The sequence below is a fragment of the Equus przewalskii genome, chromosome 7 (assembly GCF_037783145.1).
Source record: "Equus przewalskii isolate Varuska chromosome 7, EquPr2, whole genome shotgun sequence".
NCBI lineage: Eukaryota > Metazoa > Chordata > Mammalia > Perissodactyla > Equidae > Equus > Equus przewalskii.
In genome coordinates this window covers 1,507,386-1,531,089 of record NC_091837.1, presented here as the reverse complement: position 1 = coordinate 1,531,089, position 23,704 = coordinate 1,507,386, and the positions used below count along the sequence as shown (strand labels likewise).

Here is a 23,704-nt window from a genome sequence, read left to right as displayed (position 1 = left end):
AAATCCTGTGCTATTTTTGTGATTTTTTTCCAATTTATAACTCAACTTCACTGGAAAAGTTGATGCAGGTACAGCGGGAGGTGTTGGCTGTGACACAGATGCTACTCTGTCCTGCAAGGAGATAATGGGGTGCTGTTTGATTATCTAATATGACCCTTGCTAGGGAATCCACGGATCATTGTTGTTGAGCTAGGGCTTGAGCGGTAGAATTTGCCAGTGTGGCTATGGTTAGGGATACATTTTTTAATCAGCAGCTCATCATGGACAACATCAGTCAAAGGGGCAAAGCCTTTGTCAATGATAATCAGTGGAGAGGAAGACGAGGTGTAAAAAGGGGGTCTTGAAGTCTTGCCTAGACCTATGAGACTGCAATTGGGTTTCTTCTTTAACAAAAACTTGAAATTGAAAATTATGGCATCCTGAAAGGCATTGTCCTGCCATATGCCAACTGTCTAGATTTCATAAGCCCATGGTGGTAATCACACACAAAGGTGTAACCTAAAGGGGGCAATTTCTTCTAGTTCGGTAGCAGTGTCAGTGGTCAGGGGCACTTGGTGAGGTCCTTCCCAGTGGCGCTCGAGGGCTGGCCTCCTCCTCTGATGCTTCCAGAATACCCAGTCACCAGGCTGTAAAGTGTGACCAACAGGACCCTTTAAAGTGGGATCCAGGAAAGTGTCTTTAACCTGTTGGTAATGGGCTGGGGATAAGACAGTAGAGACTCACAGGAGCTGGTCACACTCACATAAGACAACAGGGGAGCAGCAGAAGGTTGTGGACCAACAGACACTGATCTGCTGGTGACTGTCCCATGTGGAGTTAGTCTATGTTTTCCAAAGAGGGCACTGCCAACAGCCAGCAAGGCCGAAGGCAATACCTTAGGCCAGGGCAGTCCAGTCCACAGTGTGTAACAAACCTCAGAGACAATTAACAGGACTAGAATCTAATGTCTACAAAGGTGCAAACAGAATTTTTCTCTCTACAATTAGCCTCAATTTTTTTTTTTTTTTTGCCAAAGATAATCACAGTAAAACTAATTTACTTATATTAAAAAGTTGGCCTGATCATTTATACAAGTGAAATAAGAACACTTGCTGAGACTTTCTGAATTCTGGAGGGATCAGGTAGGGAGAAAAAGTCAATGTTTCACCTTTCTTTACAAAGGTAGGTGTTACCAAATTGTCAATAGATTAAGAGAAATGATTTCTTTAAATCTGGAAAAACAAAACATTAGAGCATCTTTCTCACCTCATGTAGTTCTATGTAATTTAATATTTCTTCAGCTTGAATCTAGTTTTTCATTAGTTTTCTTGACTTTGCCTGATTATTGAGGGTGACAGGGACAGTGATAATCCCAAGAGTTTGGAAAGTTTTTGTTAAGGGTCGTATGATTTGCCCATTGAAGCGGGTGCCTGGAGATCGTGGAAGGTACATCTCAAGTGGGAAGCATGTGTTCTAGCAGTTTCTCTGCCATTGTGAGGGCATCAGCTTTGTAGCAAGGGAAAGGCTTTAACCCATCCAGAAACCACAGACAACAACAAGAACGTATTGATGAGCCATAGGAAGTGGCAGCTGAGTGAAGTCTGGCTTCAGGTGCTCAAAGGACCCCGAGGGAGGAGTTCTGAGGCCTCTGGGGACAGAAATAGTTTCTCCTGTACTGGGTGAAGGAATTTAAAAACTGAAAAATGGGATTTGCCAGGGAGCTGGGAAAAGCCCAGCAGCCATCTTCAGTTTTCCATAGTCCTGACTGTTTGTTGAATTTACAGCCATTGTTCAACCACCTTAATTTCTGTGCTTTAGGAGCAGACTGTTGCCATGTTATAAGGACATCAGGATGCCAAAAGTCTGGCAATGAGGGACTATTCTTTGCAGAGGCAGAGTGAACTTCATCCACATAAGCCAATCTTTATAGATTCTGTGGTTGCTGCCTTTATCTGAAAATCAGCTAAGGAGCTTTCCTGACTTTTAGTGTGAACCTCAATTTTGATGACAGACAACATTTTATCCCAGGACATGTTAGACTCCCAGGAATTTCACATAATTTCTTGAACTCTTATAACATACTTACAAAGACATAACATAAAGAAGGCTTAATGTTATTTCTTACTTGACGACACTTCCCCTGTAATTTAACATATCAGATAAGCTTAATTAGCTTAATGTCTCTCTTTTTATAAGGAGAGAAAACCAATCTTTTGAGATGTTTTAGCGATCCTCTGAAAAATCCCGCTGTTACCTAGAGGTCAAAAAAAGACTTCATTTAGAATCTGATTTTGGGAAGTTTGTCAAAAATATCAAAGAAGTCTTAAAATACTTGCCTAAATAGGACCAAAAATCATTACAAAACAATATTTCATTATCTATCTAACCAAGGTGACATAAAGATTTCAAAGACACATATAGAAGGTTATATAGCCGCAAAACCTTAGCTCTCTGTAATAGGATAGACTCAGCTTTTAACAAAGAGCACAGGAAATTATTTTGATAAAACGTAAAATCCCTGCCTTTCAGGCAGATTACTCAAAGATAAAGAAAACTTTTCATAATCCGTTTATCAAGACTAGATTAAAAGCCCAGGAAACCTTGTCCTTATAACAAAAGCAGAGAGAAAACCAAATTCCCATTTTGCACCCACTTCTTTTTGATATTAAAACTCATTTGCTTAATGAAATTCATTCCAATCTTAGCCAGCTCAACCATGCACAACCTTTTGTCAGGGTTCCTCTTCCACAAACTTTCTTTTTTACATTCAGAATTTGTCCTTTCTTCCCCATAACCAGTTTTACTTTAGGACTAATATACTTTCTTAACAAAAATATCTCCATTCCTGTTTAGAAGGAAAGTACCTCAACATAATAAAAGCCATATATGACAAACCCACAGCCAACATCATTCTCAATGGGGAAAAATGGAAAGCCATGCCTCTGAGAACAAGAACAAGAAAAGGGTGCCCACTCTCACCACTCTTATTCAACATAGTACTGGAGGTTTGGGCCAGAGCAATTAGACAAGAAAAAGAAATAAAAGGAATCCAAATAGGCAATGAAGAAGTGAAACTGTTGCTGTTTGCAGGTGACATGATGTTATATAGAGAAAACCCTAAAAAATCCATCAGAAAGCTACTAGAAATAGTCAACAATTATAGCAAAGTTGCAGGGTACAAAAATCAACACACAGAAATCAGTTGCTTTTTATACTCGAATAACAAACTAACAGAAAGAGAACTCAAGAACACAATCCCATTCACAAATAAAATATCTTGGAATAAATTTAACGATGGAGGTGAAAGACCTATACAATGAAAACTACAAGACTTTCCTGAAAGAAATTGATGATATAAAGAGATGGAAGGACATTCCATGCACATGGATTGGAAGAATAAACATACTTAAAATGTCCATACTACCTACAGCAATCTACAGATTCAATGCAATCTCAATCAGAATCCCAATGACACTCTTCATGGAAATAGAACAAAGAATCCTAAAATTCATATGGGGCAATAAAAGACCCCAAATTTCTAAATCTATCCTGAGAAAAAGGAACAAAGCTGGAGGCTTCACAATCCCAGACTTCAAAACATACTCCAAAGCTACAGTAATCAAAACAGCATGGTACTGGTACAAAAACAGGTGCACAGATCAATGGAACAGAATTGAAAGCCCAGAAATAAAACCACACATCTACAGACAGCTGACCTTCAGCAAAGGAGCTGAGAACATACAATGGAGAAAGTAAAGTCTCTTCAACAAATGGTGTTGGGAAAACCTGACAGCTAGATGTAAAAGAATGAAAATAGACTATTTTCTTATACCATTCACAAAAATAAACTCAAAATGGATCAAAGACTTAAAGGTAAGACCTGAAACCATAAGACTTCCAGAAGAAAATATAGGCAGTACACTCTTTGACATCAGCCTTAAAAGGATCTTTTCAGACACCATGTCTTCTTGGACAAGGCAAACAAAAGAAAGAATAAACAAGTGGGACTTCATCGGACTAAAGAGCTTCTGCAAGGCAAGGGAAAACAGGATTGAAATGAAAAGACAACCCACCAACTGGGAAAAAATATTTGCAAGTCATATATCTGGCAAAGGGTTAAGCTCCATAATATATAAAGAACCCACACAACTCAACAACAAAAAAATAAAAAAATCTGATCAAAAAATGGGCAGGGGATATGAACAGACATTCCTCCAAAGAAGATATATGGATGACCAATAGGCACATGAAAAGATGCTTATCATCACTGATCATCAGGGAAATACAAATCAAAACTACACTAAGATATCAGCTTACACCAGTTAGAATGGCTAAACTAACCAAGACAAAAAATAACAAATGTTGGAGAGATTGTGGAGAAAAAGGAACCCTCATATACTGCTGTGGGAATGCAAACTGGTGCAGCCACTATGTAACAGTATGGCGATTTCTCAAAAAATTAAAAATAGAAATACCATATGACCCAGCCATCCCACTACTCAGTATTTATCCAAAGAACTTGAAATCAGCAATTCAAAGAGACTTCTGCACCCCTATGCTCATTGCAGCACTATTTACAATAGCCAAGATGTGGAAGCAACCTAAGTGCCCATCGACTGAGGACTGGATAAAGAACATATGGTATATTCACAAAGGAATGGAGCACTCCTGGGCTATATGGTCTTCAGGGTTGGCTCATAATAAATTCACCCCAATTTTGATTTATAGATTGTTTATGGATTATTTGCATCAAGATTTCTTGGCATAGTCAGCAGGATTTCAGAGAAACCCACCAGAGACCACCTGGAATCTACATGGAACTGGCATTTGGTACCAATAGGGGCCCACTGAGCACCTGCCCCCCCGACCCTGGATCACTGCATTCTTCAGGTGACCCTGGTGAGTTTCCCTGAAACCTGGACCTCCTTATTTTAAGTTGACGGTCTAGAGTTTATATGAGCTATTTCAAACCTTAAGACTAGGCGTCTTACAGGGGTACCATACATACCCTAGGTAAGAGGAACCAAGGGGGGAATTTCTAGGTAAGGGAAACTTAGGGGTAATTTCCTAGGCCAGGGGAGCCTTGGGGTAACTTTGGAGTGAATGGGTCAGGCTGACCTTTTTAATTTGGCTTTAAACTGGAAAGAATTGTATCCATAAAGTCTGAATAAATTGTTTGTCCAGTGCCCTGAGCTCCCACGGGAGTTTTAGACTGCTGGTGGGTGCAAGGGGCCAAGACACCTAGGAGAGTGCTCATGACCTTTTTGGGGAGTGACATTCACAAGCAGCACACTTCTGACCCACAGCACTGTCCCTAGAGATTATTAAGACTTTATAGTAAAACAAAACTAAAGGAAAAATGGGAACTCAATCTTCTAAAGGCTGACGAGTTCCTGCATGAGCAGCCTTTCCTTGGAACTCTGGCTGGCTTCATGCTGAAACTTACAAGTGCTTAATGAAATGCAGATAGCTGTAAACGGCTGGCAGGATAACCCAGGATAATTGAAAATCTTACCAAGCTTTTTTCACGTTCTGAGAGGTTGGCGTACTAAACATCAGGTTGAGGTCCCAAAATATGATCAGACAAAATGTAGTTTCACCCCATATTGTGGTCAGGGATACTCAGACAGAAATGTAGGTTGCACTCCATCCATGGCTAAGGGTTCTACCAAACTGCTGCCAGCCTCAGGGGAATTACACTGGCCATTAGAAAGAACGTTCCAATTAGATAAGATTATTTAAAAAGTGCACTTAAGAAGTAAAGACTTCAAAATTCCAAAATAACCTTATTGAAAGTTTTGTTGCAAAAAGCTAATAAAGAGTTACATTTAAAATGTACCTGAAGGAATATATTAGGCCATGACTTTACAGACATCTTGGTAGTCTACCCCTAGAGTTAATGAGACTGAGAGATTTTTCTTGGAAACTGCTATATTAAAGATTATTGAAACTGTTCAATACAGCCAGGTAGTTACTGTTTGTCTCAGCTGAAACCTGACAAGGTATTTGAAAGGATTTAGCAACTTATCATCAGAAATTTGGTCAAACTGGAAGTTGATGTTCAGAGCCTGATAGGAATTCTTTTTTAGGCCTTCTTCCCTAAATTAAAATAAAACTAAATACCCAGATGGAAGGAAGAAAATTAGGGTGATGCGGTTGGACAGGTAGAACAACTGTCCTCAACTTACAAACCCTGTAAGACTGGAAAAGCAGCTCTAGAGGCAGTTCAGATTCCACCCAGCTCCTTCATCTCAGAAAGGATCATGGCCCCACCTCTCTGGGAACTGTTATCTGGCCCATCACCAATTCGTAAGACTGAAAGGAAAAAAAGGGAAAAGGCCAAAAAAAATGGCCATAAGCGTCCCCTTGCCCAAAATGTAGCATCTTGGGTGTCTTCTCCACAAATATTAGTAAAAGAGGCTGAAAACAAAATTTGGATTCATAACTAGGGAGCTTTATATTACTGGACCTGATTCATGTCAGTAATTTTAAAACAATAGCTGTGGAGTCTCTGTGTATGTGTGTCTATATGTATGTGATATATGTGTGATATTTTACCTCCGGATGGTATGGCCAAAATTAGGAGCTCTAGTTAATTGGCTAATGTAAGCACTTACATAAGTTATTTCTAAATGCAACTAACCCAAATGTCTTTCAAGTTAACTGGATAAAATTAATCTTTGGTAAATGAAAGCTTATTTAAGATTGTTGATTTAATTAAAATGGACATGTCCTCAGAGTTATAAGCATTGGATATGATGCAGACATGCAGCCTTTATTCTAAATTTGTTGATCAAATAAGCCAATGTTATCTCTATTACAAAACTGGTTAACAAAAATAATAACTTAAACTGATGGCTAATTTTGCCTAATGTCTCATGAAGTTTTGTAGGCAATCTAAATATTTGTTAGGAAGGAGTAAATAGATGTGAAATAGATAAAAGTGTTGGGTGAACTTTTAAAAATAATTATGTTATGGCATGTATATTTAAAATAACTTCAAAACCTTTTGGTAACTTGAAACCTTAAAGTTTTGCTAATTAAATTAAATAATAAAATTTATTGAGTATCTAGGTCATTTCCATGTAAGATAAAATATTAGATGCTAATTATTAAAATACTGAAGTTTATTTACTTTTGGCTTCTTATTACAGAGAAACCAAAAGATGTTTGGGTCTATTAGTAAATATGTCTTCTATTTTATTAAAAGATTGTACTATGAAGCAACATGTTTTTACAAATTATAAAAGGTATTTATAAATTTGCCAAGCCACAAAATGCTAATCTAAAAGATAGTTTATAATTGCTTACTTCTTAGTTTTCATTAAAAATTAAGGTCTGTAAGGGTTAAAAATTCTAATTAATATATATGATGGAAACTACTAAAAATCAATAAGGAAAACATCTTTGTATTCAAGGAAAGATGTATGTTTTCAGCAAAAAAGTTATAAAGAATGGAAATGTTTTTGTTCATTTTGTTAAGAAAGATAAATTTGTCCCAAAGTTCTAAGAGTGGGAAGAAAAGAAAGACATGGGACAAATTCTGAATGTAAAAAGAAAGGTATAGAAGGTTTGTTACAAAGGAACCCTGAAGAAAGAGTTTTATACATGGTCAAATTGGCTCAAATGAAAATAAATTTAATGAAGTGAATAAGTTTTAATATCAGAAGTAAGCTGGTACAAAAATTAGAATTTGGTTTTCTCTTTCTCTTAAAAGGTATAATTTTCTTAAACTCTTAGTCTGCTCTCGATAAAGAGCTTATAAAAGGTTTTTCTTTATTTTTAAGTAAGACTACCTAAAAGACAGAAAATCTGTGCTTGTTAAAATAATTTCCTATGTTCAAAAAAACTGAGGTTTCTCTGTTACGATTTTTTTACTGTTTCTGTTGTCACTTTGATTGAATGGCTAACTGAGCATTGTTTCATGACACAAGATCAGTAAACACCTGATCTTGTTTGACCACCTTTTGGGAAACATCAGCTGTCTCCTTTTGAAATAATAATAGGACAGCCTATGCAATTAGATGAGGAAATGTATAAATCAACTTTGCTTAAGGGAGATATATTACATTGTTGTCAGGGTCTCATTGAGGTGCTTGAAAGAAATGAAAAGTTGTAGCTGACTCCTTTCACAGAGAGCGCCCAGGAGGTGAAGACCCTAAGGATCATAGACTAGACCCTGGAGAATTTATTTACTTGAAGAGGCATCAAATAAAAGACTCTCTGCAGCTCTATTGGAAAGAACCATACCAGGTACTTTTAACCAATCCATGTGCTGCAGAATTAAAGGGCAGAAACTCATGGACTCACATTTCTCGTTAAAAAAGACTCCTCTGCCTGAGTGGATTTCAACTCCTATTTCTGACACCTGACTTGAGTGACCAAGACAAATACCTCCAAATGGGGATGAGAAGAACACAGCCTCTGTTGTAGACAGCTGTCCCAAGACTCTGGACCAGGCCCGTATTCCCAACCTTATATCTCCTCATTTAAACCCTTGTAATGCTCAAACCATATACCCACTTTATAACTGCTCCATTTAAGGTTTTCAGAATATTATCATGCTTAAAGAAAGTGGTTGATTTGCAACAGACTGGTCTCGAAGGCCACACGTTTATTGGGTGGCTCCTAATGGAACTCAATGGTTATGTGGAACAAATCTCTGACCTTGGCTACTGCCTGGATGGCTAGGACGCTGCACCCTGAGCTTCCCTTGGATGCAGGGAAAGATTCACACTGAGCTAACACCTGTTGCAAATCTTCCTCTCTTTAGGGCCAGATGGGCTCATTCAGTGTTCCGCTGGTATGGCCACTGAGCAGCTGTATTTGTTCCTCCTTTGGGGCTAGAGGATGTCATATCACATATAGAAGCCCTGACGAAATTTACTCAACAAACCCTTAATGATAGTCAAGCAGGAATAGCCTTATTAAATACTAAAATGTCTTTAATGAGAAAGGCTGTTCTTCGAAATAGAATGGGCTTAGATATTCTATCTGTATCCCAAGGTGGTACATGTACAGTCCTTCAAACTGAATGCTGTGTTTTTATACCTGATGAATCTTCCAGTGTGTCATCTCTGCTAAAGCACATGGAAAAGCAGGTCAATGTCTTAAGCGATCCTACAGCTAGTCTTGATTTGTTTGGTTGGCCCCCTTCAGGTATTGGTTTCCTTTTTTGATCCCGATTGCAATTGTAATTGTAAACAATGTGAGCATGAGGAGTCATGGAAAAGCACATGTACAATGTTTGTGCAACAACCTAAAATTAATTGAAAAACCTATGAAATGCTTGTCTGTTAATATATACAACTCTATGCTTGTCCACTATATCCAACTATTTCCCCCCAATGTGGACAACTGGACAAATGAGATAAAAGCTTGGCACTGAGGGACATGATGGACCCAGGGCAGACAGCAACCACTCTGGTCCCGAGGGACAATATTTTGATCATCAATGCTTTCTATCAAAAGATTATAGATCAAAAAGGGTAAAATGATAAGTAAATGACAAGTAATAGGATATAGTGGAGTATATGAGGGAACCATTTGGATTGAAACTAATTCGGCCTCACCTTGTTTTTCCAAAAGGGCCTGACATGGCCTGTTGAACATGCATTGTACACCTGCTTTAAGCATTTACTATGTCCCCAAGACAAGAATGATGCCCTTAAAGATAGGGATGTAACTTCCCCCATATCAGCATTTCTTTAAGGATAAGCATCTCTCCCTAAACTAAGGATTAATTGCTGACCTGCTGCACTCACCTTGTGACCACCCATCTTATGACCACCGACCTGCTGACCACTGATCTGTTGTGCCAGCAAAGCAATCTCATGACAACTGTAAATGGGACACTCCTGTCATATGTGATTGGTGTATGCTCTTTGTTCCAAGATGGAATATAGCCACTCTGTACACCCCACTTCTTTGATGCCCTTCCTTCCTTGGGGAAAGAAGGCCCTGGGATAGTCCTCAGATCTGGCTTATAATAAACTCACCCCAATTTTGATTTATAGATTGATTGTACATTATTGGCATCAACAAACCCCCTGTGCAGTAATTAACATATTCCTGTTTTATCTTGTCTGGAGATCTATTTTTTCTTGTCTAGATATTCAATGAATTTTCCATCACTTATTGTCATTTAGCAAAACTCTAAGATTTCAAGTTCCAAAAGATTTGGAGAAGCTACTTTGAAGTATACATAAAACAATATTTGCACTTAAAATTCCTTATTTAACTAGCGTCTATATAATTCATTTGTTCTTAACAATGATACTTAGACTATTCATGAAAATTTCATGAGACGTTAAAGCAATTAGCTATCATTTTAACTTAATCTTTTCTTGTTGACAAATTTTCTAACAGTGATAACATGAGCGTATTTGATTAATAACCCAGGTAGAATAAAAGGTGTATGTTTCCATTATATCCAGTGCTGATAACTCTGAAGACATGCCTATTTTAAAGATTTTTTATTTTTTCCTTTTTCTCCCCAAAGCCCCCCAGTACATAGTTGTATATTTCTCGTTGTGGGTTCTTCTAGTTGTGGTATGTGGGACGCCGCCTCAGCGTGGTCTGACGAGCAGTGCCATGTCCGCGCCCAGGATTCGAACCAACGAAACACTGGGACGCCTGCAGCGGAGCGCGCGAACTTAACCACTCGGCCACGGGGCCAGCCCCAAGACATGCCTATTTTAATTAAACCAACAAACTTAAACAAGCTTTTAATTAACAAGGATTATTTTATAGCATATTAATTTGAAAAACATTTGGGTTAGTTTCTTTTATATTTAGAAGTAATATATGTAAGCTCTTACTTTAAGTTCATTAAATAGAACTCTTTAGAAAATAATTTTGTTAATACCATCTCGAGGTAGAAAAATATCACTCATATATAATGTACATACATATATATAGGCTGACACAGACAGATCTTATAGCTTTGATTTAAAAATTTTCAGGGGCCGGCCCAGAGGTGCAGCAAAGTGTGCACGTTCTGCGTTGGCAGCCTGGGGTTTGCTGGTTCAGATCCTGGGTGCAGACAGGGCACCACTTGGAAAGCCACGCTGTGGTAGGCATCCCACATATAAAGTAGAGGAAGATGGGCACGGATGTTAGCTCAGGGCCTGCCTTCCTCAGCAAAAAGAGGAGGATTGGCAGCAGTTAGCTCAGGGCTAATCTTCCTCAAAAAAAAAATTTTCAGCCATGAATCAGGTAGAATACAAAACTCCCTACTTTATTAATAATTGTCTCTCTAGCAGATGGAACAAGTTAAGTGTACCTGCTTAAAAGTTTTTGTTGTTGTTAATATTTGTGGAGAAGACTTTTAAGATTTATCTTTTTAGATAAGGATGTGATGAATTAGATTTTTGGGGAGAGAACCTCTCTAGCAGCCTGCATTTGAAAGAAAACATTTCCCCCCTTCTTTTTCTTTTACCTCAGGCTTTGCTGATTGAGGAGCCAGGTTGAGTCTCAGGTGACTGTGGGCTGTTATCTCCTGGAGTGTTTACATTCTAAAAAAATGGAAAAATTTACAACTTCAAAGGATGGAGAGAAAAAAACGCAAGTTTTTTCCTAGGAGTTTCAGGGAAATTCTGATTTAAAATTTTCCTTCAGTCTCAGGAAATAGGGATGGTCAAATAAGAGTTCCTGGAGAAGTTACAAGCCTTTCATGCCTGCTAACACAACATCCATTCTGCAGGATCTGGGCAGTCACTTTGATCATGGATCAAGGAGTAATTTTGACTTTCCAGTCTTATTATTTAAGAAATACATTTTGTAAGGCTATAGCTGCCATAGACAGTGGTTCCTCTGATGGATCTGGGCAAAGTAAATTGAGAAACCGCTGGACAGGAAAAACCATTCTACGTGTCGTTAAGAGCATTCATGATTCATGGGAAGAGGTCAAAATACCAACATTAACAGGAGTTTGGAAGAAGTTGATTCTAACCCTCATGGATGACTTTGAGGGGCTCAAGACTTCAGTGGAGGAAGAAACTGCAGATGTGGTGGGAATAGCAAGAGAACTGGAATCAGAAGTGGAGCCTGAAGATGTGACTGAATTGCTGCAACCTCAGGATCAAACTAATAGATCAGGAGCTGCTTCTTATGGATGAGCAAAGAAAGTGGTTTCTTGAAATGAAATCTACTAGTGAAGATGCTGTGAAGATTGTTGAAATGACAACAAAGAATTCAGAATATTACAAAAATTTAGTTGACAAAGCACTCACAGGGTTTGAGAGAACTGACTCCAATTTCGAAAGAAGTTCTAGTGTGGGTACAATGTTACCAAACAGTGTCACATGCTACAGATAAATTATTCGTGAAAGGAAGAGTCAATTGATGCAACAAACTTCACTGTTGGCTATTTGAAGAAATTGTCACAGTCGCTCCAAGTTTCAGCAACCATCACCCTGATCAGTCAGCAGCCATCAAGGCAAGAAGATTACAACACCACCAGCAAAAAGATTACAACTCACTGAAAGTTCAGATGATGGTTAGCATTTGTTAGCAATGAAGTATTTTTAAATTAATGTACGTACATTCTCTTTTTAGACATAAAATGTCTAATGTACGTACATTCTTTTTTTAGACATAAAATAGGCTACAGTGTAGTGTAAACATAACTTTTATATACACTGGGAAACCAAAAAATTCACCTGACTCACTTTATTGTGACATTCACTTTATTGCAGTGGTCTGGAACAGAACCCACAACATCTCCAAGGTATGCCTGTATAGTTTCAGCTCTTAGATTTAGATCTTTGATCCATTTTGAATGAATTTTTGTAAGTGGTGTGAGGTGGGAGTCTGACTTCATTCATTTGCATGTGGAGATCCAGTTGTTGCAGCACAGTGTGTTCAAAAGGTTATTCTCTCCCCCAGTGAATTGCTTTGGCTCTCTTGTCAAAAATCAACTGGCCATCATATACGACAAACCCATAGCCAACATCATACTCAATGGGCAAAAACTGAACGCCATCCCCCTGAAAACAGGAACGAGACAAGGATGCCCTCTATCACCACCCTTATTTAACATAGTACTGGAGGTCCTGGCCAGAGCAATCACGCAAGTAAAAGGAATAAAAGGAATCCAAATAGGGAGGGAAGAAGTGAAACTCTCCCTGTTTGCAGAGGACGTGATCTTATATATAGAAAACCACAAAGAATCCATTGGAAAACTGTTACAAGTAATCAACAACTACAGCAAAGTTGCAGGGTATAAAATCAATTTGCATAAATCAGTAGCATTTCTATACTCCAGTAATGAACCAACAGAAAAAGAACTCAAGAATACAATACCATTCACAATCGCAACAAAAAGAATAAAATACCTTGGGGTAAATTTAACTAAGGAAGTGAAAGACCTATATAATGAAAATTACAAGGCCTTTCTGAGAGAATTGGATGACGACATAAGGAGATGGAAAGACATTCCATGTACATGGATTGGAAGAATAAACATAGTTAAAATGTCCGTTCTACCTAAAGCAATCTACAGATTCAATGCCATCCCAATCAGAATCCCAATGACATTCTTTACAGAATTAGAACAAAGAATCCTAAAATTCATATGGGGCAACAAAAGACCCCGAATTTCTAAAGCAATCCTGAGAAAAAAGAACAAAACGGGAGGCATCACAATCCCTGACTTCAAAACATACTACAAAGCTACAGTAATCAAAACAGCATGGTACTGGTACAAAAGCAGGTGCACAGATCAATGGAACAGAATTGAAAGCCCAGAAATAAAACCACACATCTATGGACAGCTAATCTTCAACAAAGGAGCTGAGGGCATACAATGGAGAAAAGAAAGTCTTTTCAACAAATGGTGCTGGGAAAACTGGAAAGCCACATGTAAAAGAATGAAAATTGACCATTCTTTTTCACCATTCACCAAAATAAACTCAAAATGGATCAAAGACCTAAAGGTGAGACCTGAAACCATAAGGCTTCTAGAAGAAAACGTAGGCAGTACACTCTTTGACATCAGTATTAAAAGGATCTTTTCGGACACCATGCCTTCTCAGAGAAGGGAAACAATAGAAAGAATAAACAAATGGGACTTCCTCAGATTAAAGAGCTTCTTCAAGGCAAATGAAAACAGGATTGAAACAAAAAAACAACCCACTAATTGGGAAAAAATATTTGCAAGTCATATATCCGACAAAGGGCTAATCTCCATAATATATAAAGAACTCTCGCAACTCAACAACCAAACATCAAACAACCCAATCAAAAAATGGGCTGGAGACATGAACAGACATTTCTCCAAAGAAGATATACTGATGGCCAATAGGCACATGAAAAGATGCTCATCATCGCTGATCATCAGGGAAATACAAATCAAAACTACACTAAGATATCACCTTACACCCGTTAGAATGAAAAAAATATCTAAAACTAATAGCAACGAATGTTGGAGAGGTTGCAGAGAAAAAGGAACCCTCATACACTGCTGGTGGGAATGCAAACTGGTGCAGCCACTATGGAAAACAGTATGGAGATTACTCAAAAAATTAAAAATAGAACTACCATACGATCCAGCCATCCCACTACTGGGTATATATCCAAAGAGCTTGAAGTCAGCAATCCCAAAAGTCCTATGCACCCCAATGTTTATTGCAGCACTGTTTACAATAGCCAAGATTTGGAAGCAACCGAAGTGTCCAGCAACAGACGAATGGATAAAGAAGATGGGGTACATATATACAATGGAATACTACTCAGCTGCAAAACAGAACAAAATCATTCCATTTGCAATAACATGGATGGACCTTGAGAGAATTATGTTAAGTGAAATAAGCCAGCGAGAGAAGGACAATCTGTGTATGACTCCACTCATATGAGGAATTTAAAATTATGGACTAAGAACAGTTTAGTGGATACCAGGGGAAAGGTGGGGTGGGGGGTGGGCACAAAGGGTGAAATGGTGCACCTACAACATGACTGACAAACATTAATGTACACCTGAAATTTCACAAGATTGTAACCTATCAATAACTCAATAAAAAAAAAAGAAAAGCTAATCAGCCACCTCAAAAAAAAAAAAAATCAACTGGCCATCAAGAGAATGAGAAGACAAGGCACAGACTAGGAGAAAATATTTGTAAAGACATATCTGACAAAGGATTGTTATCCAAAATGTTCAAAGAACTCTTAAAAATCAACTATAAGAAAACCAAGATCCCAATTAAAAATGGGCAAAAGATCTGAACAGACACCTCATGAAAGAAGACATACAGTTGGCAAATAAGCCTATGAAAAGATGCTCCACATAATATGTCATTAGGGAATTGCAAATTTAAAGAACAACGTGATACCACCACACACCTGATAGAATGGCAATAATCCAACACACTGAGAGCACCAAATGTTGCTGAGGATGTGGAGCAACAGGAATGTTCACTCATTGCTGCTGGGAATGCAATATGGCACAGCCATTTTGGAAGACAGTTCGGCAGTTTTTTACAAAACTAAAGAAACGATTGAACAACCACACTCCTTGCATTTACCCAAATGAATTGAAAACTTGTGCCCACACAAAATCCTGCACATGGATGTTTACAGCAGCTTCATTCATAATCACCAAAACTTGGCAGCAACCAGGATGTCCTTCAGTAGGCGAATGGATAAATAAACTGTGGACCATCCAGACAAGAAATATTACTCAGTGTCTAAAATAAAGGCTATCAAGCCAGGAAAAGACATAAGACAACCTTAATGCATATTACTAAGTGAAAAAGGCCAATCTCAAAAGGCTACATACTGTGTAATTCCCACTATATGACATTCTGGAAAGACAAAACTATGGAGGCAGTGAAAAGATCAGTGGTTGCCAGTGTTTACTGGGGAGGAAGGGCTGAATAGGTGAAGCACAGAGGACTTTTAGGGCTTACTGTAATAGTGTGCACACGTCATTATACATTTGTCAAAACCCAGGGAATGTACAATACCAAGAGTGAGCCCTAATGTAGACCGTGGACTGTAGTTGATAATAATGTGTCAATTTAGATTCAACAGTTACAACAGATGTACTAATCTGGTGGGGGATGTTGATAGTGGGGAAGCTGTGCATGTGGAGGGGCTGGGTGTATATGGGAATTCTACCTTCTGCTCAATTTTGATGTGAACCTAAAACTTCTCTAAAAAATAAAGTCTATTTTTTAAAAAAATCAACTGGCTATAAATTTAAAAAAAATTAATTGCCCTTATTTTTGGACTCTCAATTCTATTCCATTGATCTATATATCTCTCATTATTTCAGTAACAGACTGTTATGATTACTGTAGCTTTGCAGTCAGGTTAGAAATCAGAAAGTGTAAGTCCTCCAACTTTGTTCTTTGTCAAAATTGTTTTGGCTCTTCTGGGTCCCTTTCATCTCCACACGAATTTTAGGATCAACTTGATAATTTCTGCAAAATAGGGAATTGGGATTTTGATAGGGATTGCACTGAATCTCTACACCAGCTTGGGGAGTATTGCCATCTTTACAATATTAACTTTTCCAGTCCATGAACGTGGGATGTCTTTCCACTTATTTAGGTCTTCTTTAATTTCTTTCAAAGATGTCTAGTCGTTTTCAGTGTACAGGTCTTGCATTCATTTTGTTAAGTTTATTCTAAGTATGTTTATACGTAAATTTATTCTTTTTGACTCTAAGCAGGCAGAATTGTTCTCTTAATTTCATTTCCAGATTGTTCATTGTTAGTGTAGAGAAATACAGTAGGTTTTTGTATATTGATTTTGTATCCTGCGCCTTTGCTGAACTGGTTTATCCATTCTAATATTTTTTGTGTGGATTCCTTAGGGTTTTTCTCTACTTAAGATCATGTCATCTGAGGCCAGAGATAGTTTTACTCCTCCCTTTCCAATCTGGATTCCTTTTATTTCGTGTTCTCCCCTAATTGTCATGACCAGAGCCCCCTGCCGGGAGCCGTGGCTACATCATTTGATCGGCTGTTTGACAGGGTCCAGCCGATTAACGCCGAGGGGTGCAGGGTCACCCCTTGGTGAAGAATAACCGGCCGGCCCCTCACATAGTTCTGAAACCTGTGCTGCTTTTAATTGCCCTTCATTCCTTTTCCTTTCTTAACCTCCAGTTTTCACTCCTTTGGGTGGCTGCTTGGGAGGCACTACCTCCTGGGAAAATTAGACATAGTAAGAGAATGTGACCACCTGCAGGTAACTTTCAAGATATTTTTCAGTTAATTAATGGAGGAGCACATAGTCCCTTTTTGAGACAAGCAGAAAGGAACCCTGCCCAGATAAGATGTCGAATTAGGTTTATGGCCTCCATCTGGTTAATGTTTCCTTCTCCCTCCAGTTCTTTGTCTAAATACATATGCATCATCTTTCCCAGTTTGCTGGTTAATTGGATGATCAAGAAGTATCTATATATTATTCTTGACCTTCTGCTTTCTGCTAAAATGTTATAGAGGTTTTCTCCTAAAAGCAATAAATAATAAATAATTGATGAGTAGAAGGGCCGAGGGGTGCAGGGATGCCCCTCAGTGAAGAATGGCTGGCCGACACCCCTGATACTTTCTGAATTATATGCATGCTTTTTATCAAGGTTATGTCTATACTTATTTCTGTTTTTTATTCTTGAAGATATATAGTTTAGCTTAGCTTTTCAGCCCTTTACTTTACTAACAAAATGATATCTTCTCCGGGCAGTGCGCTTAAGGGACTGTTAGCTCCACAATCTAAAAGACAAAGGAATGCTTTCACCCCCTAAAGGGCACGGGAATGTAAAGATGTTTAACTGCCCGCTGAGAATGCAGATAGCCCTGGGGATAAGATACCCTGGAGTTGCCTTTTGTTCCCATTAACCATCCACACTAATGGTGTAAATGATTGAGGTAGGGGGGATGGCTCCCCCAGGATGTAACCAGACGGAATGCTGTCCTGTCCGGAGGTCTGGACCTTCTCTCTTTGATTTAACTTTACCATGAATTACAACAGATGTCTAGGTACCTATCTCTTTTAGCTTAGAGACAACAAACACTAGTTAATTGTGGAGAAGACTACCACTAACCTTATGCTCTATAGAATAGAATGCTAATAAATATTCTTGTGCTTGTTTTTTACTTCCTTATCTCTCTGAGAATATTTGTAGAGCTATTTCTGTACTAATCCTGAAAAATATATAAATGACACTTGTGCACAGTAAAGTTGGACTTGCTAACACCAACCCAAGTCTCACATCCTCTTTATTTTCCCCTCATTGCGCCGACGCCATCCAGCCCTCAGGAACCTGGACTCAGCCGGGGCGGGACTCTGGCAGCCCCCAGTAAAATGTTGGATACAAGTGAAGAGACGACCTCCCGATGTTGTTCCTGAGCAAAGGGAAAGCTTTCAGTGTCTCACCACTGAGCACAGCAGCCGAGGGATTTTCACGGATGGTCTTCATCAGTTTGAGGGCGGTCTCTTCTAGTCCAGCTTTGTGGACTGTTTTTTCTGTGTCTGTTGAGACCATCATGTGGTTTTTGTCCTTTATTCTATTAGTATGGCATATTACACTGATTGACTTTCATTTGTTAAATCAATCTTGCATTCCTGGGATAAATCCCGCTTGGTCTTTTTTATATGTTGCTGGATTCGATTTGCTAATACTCAGTCTAGCAGTCCTGCATCTATATTCATAAATGATATTGGTCTGTAGTTTTCTTTCTTTGTGATGTCTTTGTTGGGTTTGGTGTCAGGGTGCTCCTGGCTGTGTAGGATGAGGTAGGAAGCATTCTCTCTTCTTCTCCTTGTATTTTTGGTGCTTTCTCTTCACTGCATCTCCATGTGTTGCTCTGTGTAACTGCCTTGCTCGCTGGGGTCCAGCACTTGGCCCAGCCATGTCCCTGGAAGTTTACAGTTTACTGTGTCGACCATGCTTGGCCACGAGTATCCATTGGATGTTGGCCCCTGTGAAGGGGGTGTGGTGAGAGCCCCTCTCTGGGTGGATAAAAAGTCAGTGCTCTGAAACCCTGCACTCCAGCTCTCAGGTGGCCATCGGTCAGGCCTTGGGGGAGCTCCTGTTACACAACTGCCTAGGTCTCTTGGTTGGAAATGCATTTTTCTGGGTTTCTGTGAAGGCGTTTCAGAACAAGGAACTCTGCTCAGTTATGTTTAGGCCACAAGGAGCGAGGTGCGGGAGGTGTCACCCCTGCAGGAAGTGGGAGCCCATCTGAGAAGCTCCTCAAGACAACGTCAGCCACATACCAGAAGGGATATGTGAGACACCGCCTCAGTGTGGCCTGATGCGTGGTGCCATGCTTGTGCCCAGGATCCGAAGCAGCGAAACCCTCGACCTCCGAAGCGGAGCATATGATCTTAACCAGTCAGCCACGGGGCCAGCCCCAGGCAGAGTGTTCTAAGTGGCACCGTCTCGCCTGGGAGTCCACCAAACTGTCACCAGCCACTGAGCCAGACAGCCTGCAGGTGCCCCTAACGTCCTATTCCACAAACTGCATGTAAACCTGACAACATGGAGAGAGTTCTGGGGGAAGAGGATGACTGTTTTGGTTTTGCTTTGCTTGGATGGATGGTCCTCATTTTGCTGTAAACAAGTTCACACCCTGTCACACCAGCCTTTCCACTTTCAAAGGAGTGGGAAGAGCAGAAGGACAAAGACCACTCAGCCCCAGGAATAAATAAGCCTGAGGGGGTTTGTGATGGTCACATGATGAGACAGGTGATGGATCCCCATGATGCAGGGACTGGCATGGAGCAGATGCTCAGTCCACAACACCTCTCACGGATATCCACAAGTGAGAGCTGCTGTTAGGGTCCCCCAGGGTCCTCCAAGCTTGACAGGTGCTCCTGGGCTGGGAGGGGCTGCCATTGGGGTCTGAGGGGCCCTAGGGGTGCCCCAAGTTGGAGGGCTGGAGGTGGTCCCCAGGGGTCTGCTTGCCTCCTTTCAGGACACTGTCTGTAGCTGGAAGCTCAGAACAGAACAGCCAGCACGAGTTCTGCCAATTCACAGAACCCTCCCCACAGCCGGGCACTCCCTCGTCAGTGGGTGAGGGTGGCTTACTGCCATCCCATTGTGCCAGAGGTCAGGGACTGCCCAGGGCCTCCAAGCCACATTCAGACCCTCATCTTACCAGCGTCTTGCCTGACTCCCGCAGCCCCCACACCTCACAGGGTCGAGGGGCCTGGATGGTGCCCCGCTGGTGGAGTCAGTGTGTTGGGATGAGAGATCAAGGCGGGTGTCTGCAGCAGTGGCTCCAGACCCCACCCAGACCTGGACCTTAGCCTCCACTGGCCTCCCAAGGCCACCTTGGTGACCTGGGCTAGTCAGTTACCTGGGCTTCCTCATCTGTGAACCGGGCACAGTCACAGGGCTTACCTAGAACCTGGGGAGCGCTGGTCCTGACCGTGTGAGGAGTGGGTAGCGTGGTCTGAGTACGCGTGGGACCACGAGGCAGGGCCCAGCGCTGGATCTGGAGCCCGGGATGGGGCGGGCCTTGCGCACAGGCGGCGCGGGCGGGGCGGGCGCAGCACGCAGAGAGGAGGAGGCGGTGACAGCAGGTGAGTCACAGTAAGTCCTGTGGGGACGGACTCAGGCCAGAGAGGAGGCGAAGGCTCAGGTACCTGGGGACAGGGACGCGGCAGAAGTGGCTAGCGCAGCGGCGGCAGCCTGTGGGGGCGCGGGGGCGGAGCGCGAGGCTTTGGCTTGAGGCTCAGAGCAGGGTGCGCTGATACACCAGCCCGACGAGGCGGGGGTTGGGGGGATGAACGCCTCTGTCTGAGGTCCGGTGGCTGCCTGGGCTGCTGCCAGGGCCACAGAGTCGCTCCTGTTCCGGGTCCTGGAGACCTGGCCCAGCTCCCGGGAATCCTCGGGTTTCCACCCTGCTCTGGGATCCCAGACCACTGGAGCGGTTCCTAGCCGGGCTCCCTGGGGCTGCCCCCTACCCACTCTCAGAGCCCCTCCCAATCATCCAGTTCCTTGCCCAGGAGGCAGGCCGAAGGGATCCCCATGCTTCCCTGTGGCCTCCTGCCCACCCTGCTGGCAGGCCCTGAGCCTGCCTCATCCAGCCCTCCAGCTGCCAGTGGTTCCAGGCTTGGGTCCCCAGGGCAGGGTCAGAGCAAGGATTGAAGGCTGGTCAGGACCCAGGGCAGCCTATCACTCCTCTCTGGCTCTCGTAGGTGCCGGCAGCTGGCTTGGTGCTTGTCTCAGCCACCCACCATGGCCCAGGAGCTGCCCAGCACTGCCAGCCTGGCATGCTTCTGCCAGAAGCTGAACCGGCTGAAGCCACTGGAGTACACCATGGAGACATCGCTGCGGCGCTGCTTGACCACGCTGGACCTGACCCTACTGGGTGTGGGTTGCATGGTGGGCTCAGGCCTCTATGTGCTCACAGGCACTGTAGCCAAGGAGATGGCTGGCCCTGCGGTGCTCATGTCTTTCGGTGTGGCCGCCGTGGCCTCCCTGCTTGCAGCCCTGTGCTATGCAGAGTTTGGGGCACGTGTGCCCCGCACTGGCTCTGCCTACCTGTTCACCTATGTGTCCATAGGTGAGCTGTGGGCCTTCCTCATCGGCTGGGATGTGCTCCTTGAGTACCTCATTGGTGGGGCTGCCACGGCCCGCGCCTGGAGCAGCTACCTGGACTCCATCTTTAGCCACCGCATCCGCAACTTCACTGAGGCCCATGTGGGCATCTGGCAGGTGCCCTTCCTGGCCCGGTACCCGGACTTCTTGGCTGCTGGCATTGTACTTTTGGCCTCCACATTCATCTCCTGCGGAGCCCGCATCTCTTCCTGGGTCAACCGCACCTTCTCTGCCATCAGCCTGGCCATCATCCTCTTCATCATCATCCTGGGGTTTGTCCTGGCCCGCCCACACAACTGGAGTGCTGAGGAGGGTGGCTTTGCACCCTTTGGCTTCTCTGGCATCATGACTGGCACTGCCACCTGCTTCTACGCCTTTGTGGGCTTTGATGTCATTGCTGCCTCCAGCGAGGAGGCCCGGAACCCGAAGCGAGCAGTGCCTATGGCCATCGCCATCTCACTTGGCCTGGCGGCTGGTGCTTATATCCTCGTCTCCACTGTGCTCACCCTCATGGTGCCCTGGCACAGCCTGGACCCTAACTCAGCACTCGCTGATGCCTTCTACCAGCGAGGCTATAGCTGGGCGGGCTTCATCGTGGCGGCTGGCTCCATCTGCGGTAAGGGGCCCTTCTGGACAATGAGGGAGGGAACAGGGTGGTGGGGCCCTGCCCTAAGCCTCCAGGGAGCATATCTCCATCTGGGCCTGTGCTCCCAGTTGCATCCTGGGCCCAGGAAGGTGCTAATGATTAAACTCTCCACCCGGGCTTGTTGGGAGGGACCTCCTCACCGCCCCTCCCAGTTGTACATAGAATGTCAGTTCTGGGCATGCACTTCCAGATCCTGCCAGGCAGAGGGACTCAGCCCCCATCAGATTCTTCAGTGGGCCTGTCACCTCAACTGGGGTGTCCCATTCCTGGGTGGTGAGGGGGAACAATCCAGCACCCACATACACTCAGGCTCACTCTCAGAGCCCAGAAAACTCATGCCCATGTTCCCAAGGGGCCACCCATGCCCTGGCCCCCAGCAGCAGCCCTTGGTGGGCCTGCCCACCACGCCGACCTCTCTCCCACACTCTGTCACAGCCATGAACACTGTCCTGCTCACCGCCCTCTTTTCCCTGCCTCGCATCATCTATGCCATGGCCGTCGACGGGCTCTTCTTCCACGTGTTTGCCCATGTGCACCCCCGGACCCAGGTGCCTGTGGTGGGCATCCTGGTGTTTGGGGCCCTCATGGCTTTCCTGGTGCTGCTGCTGGACCTTGAGGCACTGGTCCAGTTCCTGTCCATCGGCACACTGATGGCCTACACCTTCGTGGCCACGAGCATTATTGTGCTACGCTTCCAAAAGGCCCCTCCAGCCAGTTCCCTGGGCCCAGCCAGCCCTGGCCCCATGGCCAAGGAGTACAACTCCTTCTCAGACCACATACAACTGGTGGGCACAGAGCCAGCCTCAGCCCCTGAGCCTGGGCAGCTGCGACCAGCCCTGAGGCCCTACCTCGGCTTCCTGGGTGGGTGCAGACCCGGAGCCGCCGTGGCTTGGGCACTCGGTGTCCTGGTGGCCTCGGCCATCACCCTGGGCTGCGTGCTGGTCTTCGGGGACTCGGCCCTGCAACTCCCGCCCTGGGGCTACACCCTGCTGCTCCTGCTCAGCTCCGCCACGTTTCTGCTCAGTCTCCTCGTCCTGGGGGCCCACCAGCAACAGCACCGGCAGGACACCTTTCAGGTACTTCCTCCAGCCAGCACCCACCGCGCTCAGCCCAGCCAGCTCCCTTTGCCCCTTCCTTCTCTGCCATGGCAGGATGCACCAGGGCCTCAGGGTGGGGGAGGCCAGTGCCCCACACCCTGCTCTCTGCATGGCGGGTGGGCCCTTGTCTCTGGAATCTCCAGAGGCAGAGAAGGGCTCTGCGGACTCCAGAGAAATCAGGCCCTGGGCCAGCAGCCCCTCCCTGCAGCCCAGCCCAGCCCAGCCCTTGTCTCCTCAGGTTCCCATGGCGCCCCTGACTCCCGCCCTGAGCATCCTCCTCAACGTCGTCCTCATGCTGAAGCTGAGCTACCTGACCTGGCTGCGCTTCTCCATCTGGCTGCTGATCGGTGAGTGGGGGCCAGGCTGGGACCCCGGGGGGCGCTGCAGGGGGAGGGCAAGCAGGGAAGCAGGGCTGGGACCTGCCCCTCA

The 23,704-nt window shown here is 43.4% G+C and overlaps 1 protein-coding gene and 1 long non-coding RNA gene across 16 annotated transcripts in view; one reads left to right on the top strand and one right to left on the bottom strand.

The window, feature by feature from the left end:
• Positions 1-23,704, top strand: part of LOC103542912 (cationic amino acid transporter 4-like) — a 43,947-nt gene that overhangs the window by 15,980 nt on the left and 4,263 nt on the right. For 5 of the 14 annotated variants that reach the window (XM_070626783.1, XM_070626781.1, XM_070626780.1 and 2 more), the window contains 2 exons: positions 21,130-23,254; positions 23,514-23,622. In XM_070626783.1, coding sequence (XP_070482884.1) covers positions 21,170-23,254; positions 23,514-23,622 — 2,194 coding nt within the window. In that variant the 5' untranslated portion in view covers positions 21,130-21,169. The other 9 variants (XM_070626789.1, XM_070626786.1, XM_070626790.1 and 6 more) reach the window with 6 other exon arrangements.
• On the bottom strand, positions 983-21,240 carry LOC139084413 (uncharacterized). 2 transcript variants are annotated; one of them, XR_011541753.1, is made up of 5 exons: positions 20,330-21,240; positions 11,420-11,495; positions 6,168-6,294; positions 5,495-5,678; positions 983-2,233 (listed from the first exon to the last, which is right to left on the bottom strand). It is a non-coding gene; the product is annotated as an uncharacterized lncRNA (long non-coding RNA). The 2 variants fall into 2 exon arrangements; XR_011541752.1 differs by having other exon boundaries at positions 6,172-6,294; positions 20,330-20,685.